Source organism: Lates calcarifer, linkage group LG18 (genome assembly GCF_001640805.2).
Source record: "Lates calcarifer isolate ASB-BC8 linkage group LG18, TLL_Latcal_v3, whole genome shotgun sequence".
NCBI lineage: Eukaryota > Metazoa > Chordata > Actinopteri > Centropomidae > Lates > Lates calcarifer.
Window position 1 is genome coordinate 9,039,661 of NC_066850.1, and position 15,113 is coordinate 9,054,773.

General features: G+C 40.7%; 1 protein-coding gene across 1 annotated transcript in view; it reads right to left on the reverse strand.

The window, feature by feature from the left end:
* The window catches only part of si:dkey-97m3.1 (fatty acyl-CoA reductase 1), a 53,880-nt gene extending 41,798 nt beyond the window's left edge, over nucleotides 1–12,082 (reverse strand). The window contains exon 1 of the mRNA XM_018680936.2: nucleotides 11,825–12,082. Coding sequence (XP_018536452.1) covers nucleotides 11,825–11,833 — 9 coding nt within the window. The 5' untranslated portion in view covers nucleotides 11,834–12,082. The remainder of the gene's footprint in view (nucleotides 1–11,824) is intronic.
* Between the last annotated feature and the right edge of the window lie 3,031 nt (nucleotides 12,083–15,113).

Below are 15,113 nucleotides of genomic sequence, written 5' to 3' on the forward strand. Positions count from 1 at the left end.
TTTTTTCACATTTATAGACCAAAACAATCAACAGGCAGACAACCAACAGTGAAAGACATTATTAGATACAGCAGACAACATCTCATCATCTTCAGCTTATTTCTACACACACTTTTTGACTTCCATTCCTAAATTCCTTTTCTTGAACACTTCCCAAACAATATCACTCAATAGGATAGTCCACATCTTTCTAAACGGCTTCCCTGAAGGCTGTGAGTAGATACGTAGATATGGATGCTGTGTGCAGTGTAATTTTACTATCAAATGCAAATCATCTGAATATCATTTTCCATGGAAAACCACTCCGATTTGAAAAACAAACAACAAATGGCATCTCTTCATTAAAACATTCTCTGCAAAGACCTACGGGGAAAAACTACCAGAGCTCTGAAGATCCATGTTGACTGCATTTATTCCCAGAGGGTCAGTGATACAACAATTAACGGGCACATACAATGAACAATTGATTGGAGTTGAACTGGAGGAGGCTGTAACATGAGGACAAGTCTCATTAGTGGAAGATTTGTTTTGGATACACAAACTGAAAACCATGGCATCACAGGGCCACAAGGACAACAGGACACGCAACTGTTTGAACTGTCAGGATTTAATATTGGATCAGCTTGAGCTCATGTTTTCTGTAACAGACTGGACTTGTATTGCATTGAAATCTGAGCTGACATGTCAGGTTGATATTTATTGTCAGTCCACACCAGTTAGTGACAGACAGCGTTTGTCACATGATGAAACCTTTATGAAGAAAAGTTTGTAAAAATAATATGACTGAAATGTTATTCATCTGCAATTAAAAATAAAAAAAACACAATTTTAGTTTAGTTGCAGCTCTCTCTTTGTTGGCTGTGAGGCACTCCCTGATTGCACTACATTTACTTTTGCAGTTATATTTCAGTGTCCTCAGAGTTAGACCAATATCAGCTGATTAGGTTACTGCACATACATCATATTGTTTCGTGTATATGTTGGCTTTATTTTCAGTTGCAGAACAAATTGGGTTTGAGGTCATTTACAAATTACATTCGTTCACTACATGTGTATTTTTCAACTGTAAAATGTTCTGCTTAGTATCTTGGTCACAAGTTTGACACTGAAATACTATCAGCTGATATATCATGATCATTTTTTTTTCCTTCCCACGATGCAATGTGTTTCCTGTTGCAATTACCATTAAGCAACACCATGCCTGCTAGTGATGGTGCAAAAGGATGATTCATCCATCAGGAATCTAAAACTCAATACATGTACATACAGAATAGCGGTTTACTATGAGGGAGTGTTTTGGAACACAACCATGGATTTGTTTGATTTTCACTCTGCATGTACTTACACATATGCAATTATCACAATGACTGACAAAAGGCCCTCACTTTCAGCGGCCTGACAAGCTCACATATGCAGACATGCAGTGATGATGGGAACAGGCCGTAATTGGTGAAGCAGTTTCAACCCCTGATCACAGAAACAGACCGAGGCACAGGCAGCAGCTGCCCTGTCACTTATCCTGCAGGCTCATTTTCCTAATGTGGAAAGAGGCATGGATCTAGATATCACAGAGGCTCAGCGGGCGATTCCTCGAAGCCGCCTTCACTGCTACACATAACTACTCACTCTGACGGCAGCCTGGGTGATAATTCAGTCACTGTTGATCAACCTTTAGTGGAATCATCCAAGTTAAGCAAACTACTTCAAAAATAATTCAACTAATGAAGTTACAGGGGAATTTATCAATTTTTGTTGTGTTTACCTTTGGGCTTTTCTTGGTCATTTTTGTCTGATGACATGTAGAGCAAGAAGATAGAACCTCAACTCTGCATCGAGATAGATCATAAGATTTATTGTAAACAGAAATGTATCAAAACTTTGGTAACACATAATGGTACTTCACAAGCCTAATTTCTATCAGGTTTCATGGAAGGAAAGTGGTAATTTGGCACTACTTACAGAGAAAGTGGGAATTTTAATGAAAGAAATGATTCATTTAAAACCAAAAAAATATTAAATAATAATCATTCATATATAATTAAATATAAAATATTCATAAAGTAGTGATTTATTACTGAAAACGTCTTCATATTTGGTGAGTTGCTTGCTTACTTGAGGAGAAACTTTGCACACTCACAATTATTAGTTATATACAGTACAGCGGTTGAGGACCATGTCCATTTCTCTCTAATTGGTACAAAATTACATTTCTAGGAAATGTACTGAAAATGTTTCCTTTTTTAAGTGTCCCATCTATTTGTCCTGTTTAATTACAGTATGAGCACTTACACTGCAGATACACTGCTGCCTGCTTCACTGAACTTTGTTAGATGCCACTGGTTGTTGTTAATTTATGTTGGTAATAGATTGATGATGGACGCAGGTAATCTGATACATCTGGTTTACGGTTTCATCCTGATGTTAAGTGTAACAGAGGAAAAGTTAATTGTGAATTTGAATAATTCTCATTAGTGATCTGCATGTTTCCACTCGGAGACCTGACCTGAGTTGGTCTGAGTCCAAATGATATTTAGTCTAATTAGATCTGGGTAGGTTCCCGTATGTGTTGCAGGGCTTGGGTGTCAGAATGTCTAATATGTGAGTGGATCTGAGTGGACTCAATATCCGCTCTGATAACATGTGCCCTCATCACAGGAGGAACAGCTTCCTGCGTGCACAATCCGCATTCCTATTTCTTGTATAAAGATGAAAAAAACAAAACAAAACAACAGCCTGCAACCACATAAAAAACAAAGCATAGCTAATGTTATTATCTAGAATGTTCAAGACCTTCATAAATGAAATTTAAGACTTTAATAATGTGTTATTATTAAATCTTTAGACCCATTAAAAACTCTATTTTACATGCATTTAGTATAAATTTGCCATGTCATGATGGATCAGAAAAACACTGCTATTAATATTGTAATATTAGCAGCCAATGGTGAATGATCACCTTATAACTGAGGACTCATTGCTCTTAATCTAAGATGTGTACATTCTCTAATTATATTTATAATACACACAAATGTAAAACTGGAGCCTCAGTGAATTGATGCAGCCATACACCATCACCGTCCATGTCTGAGCAACAACAGTTTGCTCGCATGGAAACCAATATCTGTGACCAAGTGATTTAATCAGGTATCCGGTGCAAAGATAGATTACAAAGAACACACAACACTAAGAGTAATGTAGTACTTTACACACATACTCAATAGCTTCACCTTGTGTTGCTGCCAGCCAGGTTCATAATTAATGACAGAGGAGCTCTGGCGTCAGTTGGTGAGCTGTTTGAGTACAGATTAGAGCTGAGGTAGAAAACCCCACACGAGAGGGCGAACACGAGAGGCATGAACATCCACAGATTATTTCAGATTTATGCTGCTAGTGGACAGATTAGGATACAGTAATGCAACAGGATTTAACAGTATACCATCATAATCTTTTTAACTTTGGTGAATGTGACGCAAAGGGAACACCCTTCCAAAATCTCTCTCACACACACACATACACACACACTGCTCATTCCAGTCAACTTGTGATAGCATATGACAAACAAACTTCCCTCTAGATGAGATGACCTTTAAAAACATGCAAACACAGCTGAGTGGTTGTTGCCATTTTCTGTGAATGGAAGACAAATGTATTTGGGCCAGAAGGACAGGGATGTTGTTTATGTGGGAATGTGTGTGTGTGTGTGTGTGTGTGTGTGTGAGTATTTCAGGGAAAAGAGGAAGCAATCGGCTTTGGCTGTCTGCTGGATACAAGACTAGGAGGAGAGATTAAAAGAAAGGCTGCTCTCTTCCTGGGAGTGGAGTGAGGATGTGGTCTTGGATGGGCCACTTAAGATCCAACACGTTCATGCCAGAGTCAGTCCAGATTTTTATTTGGTAAAAGTGGTGGATTCAAGAAGTTTTAAAAATCCATCAGTGACAATTTAGGAGCAAGAATAAAATCATCTCAGATTATATTCTCCAATATTGCTACCAAACTACATTTGCAAATAACAATTATTTATATTATTAAGTAATATGACATTACAAAAATCTATTGATCAATAATCTGTTAAATGAGTGGACCATGACAACTCCTCGATCAAAAGGTGACGTCTGTAAATTACTTGATTTGTCCATCCAACAAATCAGTAAATACGTAGAGAGTACAGGCCATACAGTCAATAACAACTTGCTAATATCAGATAAATGGAGCTATTTACTGTCTTTGATCTGCCTGCACTCATACTTGAACAAACTGCTTCATGGTTCACTTCAAAGCAGCCTTGGGAGGTGCTGCCTTTATCTCCTCCGCACCCGGCCGGTTCTGTGCTGCATTGTGTCGTCTGTGTGGAGGATACAATCACAATAAGCTCCTGCTCTCTCGTTTCTGTTCAAACTAATCAGTGGGTAAGGGAGAGGAAATATCCTGCTGGATAGTCATGCTCAGGTCTCAGGGAAAGAAAACACTGAAGTATATGGGGAAGCTATGCGTAGTCTTGGCAACAGGCCACGCCGACCATGCATAGGAGGGCTGGGCGCTCGTCCAAGATGTCCCAGACACAGACAGCCAGGTTGGGGCACCCTGCCACAGACACCCCTAATGGGGTCCCAGACAAACATCACTCCAAATTAGCTCCAGAGGCTGAGTCTCGTTGCTACCTTTAAAAAGAAACACTTCTACACTGATATAGTTTGTTTAAAAGAAGAAAATACACTTTTATAGCAACTAAATGGTATGATAGTCTCAAGCATGACTGGCCTGTCAGTCCAGTCAATCAGCCTGTCACAGTTTCACCACCCCAAGACTATCCTGTTCAATCTTGACGATCTTGTTCGCCTTGAGGCAGTGAGTAAGGAGAGGCTTGTCCAACAGGCTGCTTAAATAAATAGTTGGAGCAATTCTAGCTTTGATGCCCCTCAAAACACGGAACTAGTTGATCAGATGAAGAAATTCTTGATGCTTTATTTACCAGGAATTCACAGCAGATTCTGAAACGGCACGAGCAACTTTCCCCACCACAAGTCCAGCTGTAACAAAGTGCATGATTAAAAATGATATGTTAATGTCAAAGCGCTCGTCTTCAGTTAATGTATGGGAGGCATTAATGACCACTAAAGCATCTGCATCTTTAGATGATGAATTAAATTAACAGGAAGTCTCTTTTTTCTCTTCCTGGACAAGAACAGATCAATTTCCAGCATCTATTTTGATAAACTAATAATCATTTATACCATCTCAAATGCCTTTCTGTGTCTCATGATGCAGTAAACCAAATAAATTTGAGTTTTAGTTTTGGAAACAGCAAATATGCCTGTTCTAAATAACAGTAACTCTCCTGGTTTTATCACGTACATTGTACAAATAGGCATGAAAAGAGCTGTCGCTTTAAGAAATCCTACACGGCCACCCCTCCCATCAACACAAACAAGTTCTCTCTCCTTTACTCACACCCTATGTGTTTATAGATTAGACTAGAAGAATCCCTTATTGTGTTAATATTCCATCCAATTATCCTGTTTCAACTGAAAATAAGTAAAGAAATGATATCATGCCTTTAATATCTAAAACTTCTTCCAGTAAATTGCAACAAAATGTGATCAGGTCGCCTCATTTTGATCATGAATTGTTCAGTTAATGTGTTGTGAAGAATATCAACAACACAAACACCAATACAACATGATTCCCAACTCCCTGTGTGCCACATGCCCTGGAGCGTATGCATTTCACAGCTGTAAACTGTGTGCAAACAGTTGTCTTAAAGAACAAATATATGTTTTTGTCCCGTTTTCTCCCGCTCCTGATGATTGTGAGACGGTTATCTAGTCAAGACTTGGCTTCCTCTGAGGTGGTATCAACAGGTGAATCACTTACAGTCAGGGCTCACGTATTTAAGTTTGTTTGGACATGCACAACCACAAATTACAGTCCTGAGGCCACAGCCTGGATTTACCTGCGTGCTGAGTTGAATAAATTCTTGGAAAGATGTAATCGTGGAAGTCCTGCACCTCCTGCAGTATCATGTTTCTGGGGAACGCCCTGCACAACCGATTAATGTAACCAACAAAGTAATGTTGTAACATAGCAAAACTCACTGTTAAGCAATACGACTTGTTAGGACGCAAGTCTGGAACAGAAGAGCTTTCACTTCCTCAACCCAACACATCAGCATCCAAGGTCAAAAAGGCTGGTGCACAAGATAAAAGTAGAGAGGGATAAGATAAGATAAAATAATCCTTTATTAGTCCCACAATGGGGAAATTTAAAATTAGCCTAATCTAGCATCAGTATAGGTAAACCAATATTGACTGTTCTGTTAGTGTCAATAGAAGTGTTCAAAATTCTCAGGGAATCAGCCTGTGTGTGACTTACTGTAGCTGTGTCTTCGTTTAAAACTTACAAACACACTTTAGATCTGCCTTTATTTTACATTATGCATCTCTGCTTTTATTGCACCTTAACTTATGATTTTATCATCTACATCAACTCAACTGTGCCCCCCCTCACCCCCAGGGAGGTGCACTGGAGATCTTTGAGTGGTCTTATGATCGAGTGGTCCTGCTACATGGTGGTCAATGGCTCCATTAATCAACACTGGAGGGGGGCGTTCAATGTCATTCAACCCATCGTAATATTCCCCTCTGGTTATTACCAGGCCAGGAACCACAGATGGAGAGAGTGCTGCAAGGTGACCAGTGCTAATTTACAACATCTGCTGGAATCTTCAACTTCAAGGAAGGCAGCAACTGGTTTATGTTTCCAGACTTTAATCTAATCTTTGTGTTTGTCTTGAGAATTATTTGATTATTTTATCTGTTCAGACCTCTCAGGACTCCAACAATCAAAAAGAAATAATCACTCTCGCTCTTATAATTGAGATCTGTGAGAAATGTTTGCAAATAGAATTTCATTTTAATGAGTCACAATAATACACCAGTCCACATTAAGTTCTGGCAGAAATTTACATTATAGTTACAACTGAAGCAAGAGTCTGAAAAGGCTTTTCATACTACAAACAAGGACTGTTCTCAAGGTGAGTGTAGGATCTACACACTCCCTCCCCCTCCCGTGGCCCCGGCCCCTTTCTCCTGCTCATTTATCCTCAGCCATCTACTGCCTTTGTACCAAATGCTGATTCAAACCTATCTGGGTCCTCCCAAGAGATACAGCCTACCACAGGTGCAGGGACCCCCGCGCCTTCATTAAGCTCAGCCTGGCTCTGTGGAATGGAGCCGACAGCTACACACTGTGCTGCTTCTAGCTGATTTAGTTTATACTCCTTGCTGCGTTTTTTTTTTCCTAAAGTAAAACACCTGCACTCTGTATTTACTGTTCCTTTTACTAAGCTATTCAGTGTTTTACTCTTGAATTGTAGCATTTATCATTTAGCCTGAAGAGCCGCTTAGCTGTAATGCAGCTCTGACAGTAGTTAGACTAGCATGACTACAAGGTAAAGGCAAACAGAACCATCCTGTGGTGAGAAGACAGGATAAGCAATCAATGAAGAGCAAACTGTAACTTTCCACAACTGTTGTTGTTGGCAGCTGCTGACAGGTGATATGAATGTGGATGTAATGGAGTTAAACAGCTTTGGCAATGTAAAAAAAAACAACAAAAAAAAAAACATTACACATACCAGTGACATGAACTTATTGCCCTTAGTTCAGAGTGAAATATGATTCCATTCATGATTCCCTAACGACACTGGTGAGCCTCTGACTTTTCATCCAGCGTCACCGGTAAGAGAAAGTTTTCACCTATCCTGAGAAATATCACAACATCTAATAGATGGATTGCACAAGATGTTGTACAGACTTTCACAGCCCTCAGATGATTCATTCCTTCTCCTCTCTTGCTGTTTCATTTTTGGGGAACTTTGACAGCCATTTAGTAGGCTGCCATGAAATGTGATGTGATAAATACTAGAAATAAAACAAATGATCAACAGACAATTAATTGGCAGCTATTTTGATGATTGAATAAGAACAAAAAGACAGAATATCTTTGAAATCTTTAAAAATTGCAGATGCCACTTGAGGCTTCTGGAAATTCTCTGACATTTTATGGACCAAAAAAAAGGTAATTGACAAACTGTGAAAATAATAAGGATGAATTGTAAGAGCGGTTCATCTCGTCAGGCCACCAATCAGACTGTTCCCCCAAAGCTCTTGTCAATGTGTTTCTGTATAAAAATACTGATTCATGATCTCAAATGTCAAAGACTTTTAAGATGATGAGGTGTCCCCCTGCGCTGAGGATACCATCATGTGAAGTGGAAGCTACTGTAGGTGCCTCCCTTCTCCCATCATTTGATGCAGACAGTAAAACCAGCAAGCTTCGCCTCCCTGGGTGATTTATGGTTGTACGTCTAAACTATTCCCCTGAGGAAGCAAATCAATGCAGGGATTTTACACAGCACTTCTCACTATGTCCAAACTGAGATGTATGTATGAGCTATTGCATGTTACACCATAGTCAACAAGATTGAATGATAAAATCTGAGGCTAATGCTGGTGAAAACTAAGGGTAGCAGTGCTCAACATGCCCCCCCCTCCCCCTCCTCTCTCTCCTCCACACACTTGCACTGACTGACAACATCGACAGTATAAAGAGATTTACATCCCTGCACCCTGGACCACGTCTCTATATCACAGCCTTCTCAAACTGGCAGAGATGCAGGGGAGGAACAGCTCCCACGCTGCTCTCCCATCATGCCTCTGCACTCACTGTACTCTATACTACTACTCTCTGTGGCTTGGAGATGCACAGAGGAGGAGGAGGGAAGACTGAAAAGAAACACATGTACTTAGCATTTAAAGACTTATGGAAGAGCTGCAACAGGAGACAGAAGGAAGGAAAGGAGAGAGAGGTTAAAAAAGAAATGGATGTCTGTAGAAAAAAGGAGGAGATTGGCTTGGCTTGCAGAAGAGTTGAGGTATGAGAAGACAGGATGAAGAGGCTGCACACATGTTTCTAAAAAAGACCCGGAAAACAAAAGAGGGACTTTCTGAATCAGCTTTGCCTGGTCCTCTGTTACGAAACACAACTTTTAACACCTTAAAAAACACTTGTGACATGAAAAAAATGCATCATCCGCCACAGCCAGCAGCCAGCAGCCATGCATGTGATTTCATCAGCCAAGAAGTGACACCAGAGCGGAGAATAAAATGCTTCCTGGCAGCATCTGGTTAGACTTAATGCAGCTATAAATATATAAATGAGCACACTTTCACGAACATGTGTGTACACTTCCCTAACGCTGAGAGTAAAATATAGGCCATCCTGTGATGATAATTAGAGCTTCTTTTTGTGATCCCGATTTAGAAATCAGCTCCAGACTCCTTTCTCATTTTGCCTCGTATAGCTGTGATGGTGACAAGCTGTATTTATGGTCGCACATCAAAACACCTCTCGAGGAGGAAAATCTGCTCGCAGTTTGCACCATGTGACGTAGAGATATTTTATATTAAGCTTTTTTCAGAATAACACTGAGCCAGGGGATACATGCAATCTTTCAATGGGAACACAGTTTCATAACTCAGCATGAACGGTTTTACTTCATTATCAAGACAAAGTCAATGTCTGACGAGACAAAACACCTAATATTGATCTGGGCAGTGACTATATTGGCTTACTGTGTGTGTGAATTATGCATGTTTAGTGTCAGTAAAATGGAGGAAATGCACAGTGGCATTAACCCATTTTGTAGAGATCTATGACTTGACTTTACTAGGGGTTTCTGTTAAGCAGCTTGTTTAAAGTGTCTCCTGCAGCTAATAAAGTGAAACAAAAGGAGTGTGTGTGTGCTTGTGTGACTTGGGTTTATGTATCTTGTCTTGTTTGTCTAGTTTGTTCAGTGCTGTTCTGCAGCTGAGAATGTGCTTTAACCTAACCCTGGTGCAATGTATCAAATGATAACATGTATGTTTGATATGGTTCATGGTCCGTTACTAATAAAATAAATACATAAAACTAAATCCTATGAAGTAGAGACCTTAAACTGTCAGCTGTAGTGACTGTAAGGCCTTATCTGAGGCTTTGTGTTTACCTGACAGATAATAAGAAAAATATAGAAGCGAGAAAATATTTACCAAAACAGAACTTTTTGCACATTTCAAAATGGCTGACAAATTTAATTTTAAGTGTCATATGCTCGCTCATGTTGAATGAGAAATTTACAGAGGCATTATCATGGTAACACACACAGACTGAGTGCAGAGGTGTGTAGTGAGGAGACTGTAAAGCAGGCTAGTCCAGTGGTTTGTGAAGCCTATCACAGGAGTTTAACTTCCCCATAAACAGAACAGTGATATGAAGCTTGACAGATGCAGGAATGACTCAACTGTACTGAACTCCTCATACAGTCAAGTAGAAAACACATGCAGCACCACCACACAGCTTCTCCAATCTGGGCTCTGTGAGGAAATTTCCAGTAAATTTCGGGGTCTGATGGCTGATGTTCGCCTAAAACCCCCCCAGAAGAAATCACACCAAGGTCTGATCTGAACTCAAGCTGCTGCCCAGTTACACATTCATGATCAGGGGGAGTCAGCTGGTCTTTCTGTCATCATCTCAGTCAGACTACACTGAGCAAAACTACATCAGCCAGGAGGTGATTCAAACGGTTCGCCTCCACATGGCAAACCTCACACACAGACACAAAAAATAACGACACAGCGGTCCTGCCTGTCTTTTTTTTTTAAACTTACAACACTGGCTCCTGTTTCTCCTCGGGTACTGTTATTTATTGCTGCGACAGAAAACAATGTAGCGAAATGAGCGTTTTTACAAATCCGTGAAACATTTTCCGTTTGATAGCGTAAAGATAGAAGCTGTCAACAACCAATTTCCGGTAAAACTTTTCACAATAAAACAAAAAAGTACTAGCAGCGGAGCTGCAACGTTGATTCATTCGTTCGGTTTACAAAATGCACACAAACATTCAAAATGTGAGGCCAGGGTGAACAGACCGACACTCTAAAGCCCAGATATATTTAACTAACAATAACATAAATATATTACAAATAATTAATTAAATAATGATTTGTTTCCTATCGACTGATTAATCGACCAATATGAGCACTTGAACAGGGAATATGGCTGCCACTTTATTGATAATTAGGTATGAACTGTTGAAGGAAAGTGGGTACTTTTGAATCAGACTAATTTTTGATTGTAAACGATAGCTTTTAGCACTTTTGTTCACGAATTACACGAATCACCAATTAGCTCAGGTGGGACAATCAGTCTACCGGGCAAATTAGCATTAGAGTTACATTAAAAGTGGTTTTCTACGAGCATTTGAAAGCTATCCAGTTAAAACATCTGAGTAGTTAAGCACGTCAGTATTAATATAGGCAATATTTTCATCCTTTTCTTTTGAAGGCCGCGGTCCGAACTTCCTGTCTTGTAGCAGCTAACGGTTGCTAACTTGCCGCACCAGCAGCTCCACGCTGACTGCGGCTCGAACCGTCCCGCTGCCCGCCGCCCTGCTGTCGGAGACGGCTACAGCTTCGTGCTAACTGCGTGCTCTCTTCGCACACAACCCCTCACGTTTAAAACCAAAACAAACGAACGATAAAACAAAGCCAGAACACTATGAATTTTACCAACTGGGTCTGCTCGTAGACCTCAGCGTTTTCATCCCCGGCGTGTTGATGCTCACTCCCGCGGCTCCGACCGTACAGCCGACAAAACCAATGAAAGATGCTCCAGCAGCGGCGTGCCACGACAGACCACTGCTTCTCTAAATCCATATTCACAATCCAAAATCCCACTCAAAACACCCGCCGTTTCCAAGTGAAAAATTAAATAAAATGCTTCCTACCGTAGACATTGGCTGGTACGGGCGGCTCCTTCCTCTTGCGGCTGTTAAAGAGGTTGTGCGGTGCGGCAGCTGCGGACTCTCTGCCTCCTCCCACCGGCCGCCCCTGGGCTCTGGCTGCTGGGATACTTCCACGGTCAAAAAAGCCCGGTTCGGCCCCGCCGACTGCCTGTCTGTCTGCAGACTACAGCAGCTAGACAGACTGCTACACAAATATGAGATTCTGAGTGGGCAGGGCGTGCCACCCCGCCCGTAGGCCCTCCCCTAGTCCCGCCGGTACACGCCGTTCTGCTGTGTGCGAACTGAGCGCCACACCAAATTTCTTTCAAAAATCTAGGAAGTTAACGTGGCTCGCTAAAAATGTTTCGTGCCCTGTTTCATAGTTACAAGTTTTTCTCGGTATGATCAGAATATTTAGTTCGGCATACACCAAACAAAATGATGAGCTCGATATTTTTGATAAAATACAACATTTGTATAGTTTACATTGCTAAATGTGTATTATTTAGACAACTGGCTATTTGTATAAGGATTTATCATGTAAAGGTATGAAGGATTCGGGAGATTGATGATTAATTATTTAGTTTACACCCAATCGTTATATCATCAAGCCAAACCTCAATGAAAATATGAGGATAAAAATTCCATTTTTTCTTGTGCATTTCTGTCCACTCAGATGATGTGTTAGGAATTCAAGAAAATTATGGCAGCCGGAGAATAACATCACTCACTCTTCAAAATATAATGTGATCTGAAATACTGAAAATCAAACATAAACATTTGCTGAAATGAGACACAATTCAACTAATGTGATGAACATTATTCGTGTCCACTCAATATAGTGATAAACTTTGCCTGTAAATGATGTGAAACAGCACACGACTTATCTGCCATCATAAAATGACCCATTGATTGCTCTTGAACTGAACCCATTGTTCATTCTGCAGCTGAAACCTCATGTCAGGACAGGCCCTTGCTATTGACACCCACATAAAAACATGCAAGGCTGATCTTTTGCCTCCCTGGTTGCTAAAACACTCACTGTATAATTAAAGTTATAAAGTACCAGGCATCAAATACCACCATATTGGTTATTGCATCCAGCCTGTTGCTGCCAGGAGAACACTTAAAACTCCAGTTGGTGCCATTATTTCACATCTTACAGCCTTGATTAAGACTCACAATCTAACATAGTTTCACAGTACTTTAGCTGAAGGGCAGAGATTTGCCTTTTGCTGCAGCTGAGCAATAACGATAATATAATCAACAGAATAAATCTCAGTGAAAGTACGATTGCATGACGGGATGACGACACTGTGCACGTGCCAGAGCAGGTTAAGCAGCTGGTTCTGAGGAATATATGATGCATCTACAGTAAGCGTGTGCATGCGTGTGTGTGTGTGCTTGTGAATGAAGAGCAGGAGCTTAATTTGAAGGCAGTGTAACTTTAAAAGCAGTGTGTCAGAAAGCATGAGGAGCAGGCTGCAAACTGGGCTCTGACCCACAAACCTCAAAGTGGCCCTCGCATGCTGACAGGATCTGCTGTTGCTGAGTGTGTTGTAACAGGACAATCTCTCCTTTTGGTAAAAAAAAAAAAAAAAAAAAAAAAAAAAAAAGGCACACAGGAACAGGGCGACACTCAGCCTCTTCTGCGGGTAATCATTGTTGTGCAACATATTATTTGTTCATCAGAGGCATTTATTACCATTTCACCATTTCATGTTTTGCTGATTGCAGCCATGTTTAACATGGACAGTCACGGCTGATACATTGCATCTGTTATTTCAGTTCACAGTCCTGTATTGTGCTTAATAACTGTGCATGCTCAGGACTGTACAACGCCTGTGTTGCTCTCAAAGGACTTGATTATTTTCCCTGCAACTCTCCAACAGTCTGCCCAACAAATAACAAGGGAACAGACCTTCCCACGTGAAAGCGTGCAAACAAGGGGACGGTGAGATAAGAGGGAATCTGCTTTTATGCAGCAAAAAACAATTCTCCAGGCTTGAGGTGAAACAATCTGAGACCTAGATACTGAAACCCCTTGATCAGTGGAGATGCTGTTAAAGATTCTGAGGCGAAGTCGTTGTGTTTTGTGTTATCTCTGCACTGCAGTTATTTTACTGGCAATACATTTAGTGTTGATGAGATGCTACAGGATGAAGCTATTCAGCGAGGGAGAGCAACCGATGTCAGAGGAGGAGGTAAAGCAATCCATCAAACGCTGCTGTGAAAATCTGAGTCATGCCTACTGTCAATTACATTAGTGTGTATGCATGTGTGTGTGTGTGATATGAACCATATGGGCAAACAGTCATTTGTGTAGCTTAGATGAGCAGTTTAAACTACTGTTAATCATCTGAATGCAGTGCTACTGTGAATCTGCAGATTCATATATTGCTGAGGGTTTGAGCCCAACAATGTATAACATGTAAGTTATTGCCCTTGAGTTGTTTAATAAACATGTCAAAGGTGGTTCTTCAACTCCAGTGTCTTTAGTGTCTGTTCAGAGAGAGCAGAGCAGTGTGTCAAGGCCTGTGCCCAGCTTGTCATGCCCTCCCACTGGAGACATGAGTACAGCTCTGGATTGATTTGCTCCTGTGGAGAATACAGGCACCAGGCAGCAGCTTCCAGCTGGCAGCAGGCAGCCCCGACCAGCTCTGCCTCTGCAGGAGAGCTTGTTGTCCTGCTCCTGCAGTGCTTCATCTCTCACTCTGTTTTTCCCCCTTTTCTGTCTCTTTCTTGTCTGTTTGATGCCCAGACCTTTGTATACATGCACAGACACCCTGTTCCTGCCAAGGCATGAGAAGAATATTTGACATTTTGTTTACAACAGAGCAGATTAGAGTGTTAGTTAAGGTAAAACAGAAGCAGGTTTACACTAAGGATGCGTGAAATTAAGCCTGAGGTTTGCTAAAATGTAATGTCTAGTCTTAAACGCATCAAGATGCTACGTGCAATGTTTACCTCACGTTTTTTTTATGTGTATTTCAACAGGATGTTCGTGTGTCGCATAACCACAATATAAAGTGGAGGAAGTGTTTACACCAGTGTCACTGCTTTTCCAGAGCTGCTGAAGAAGTTGAAAATCATGCATGTTGACCTGAGACAAGAGAGCAGAAATACATTATTCTACTGTGCATTATTTAATGTGTATGCTTGAAAATATGATGTAATATTATCCAGATAGTAAGTGTATCTTATTTTATTATATGGGGGAAATGTCTGACTAATAACTTTATGTAAGTTCAACAGTTATGAAACCAAGCAGCATAAAAATATAAGCCTGACC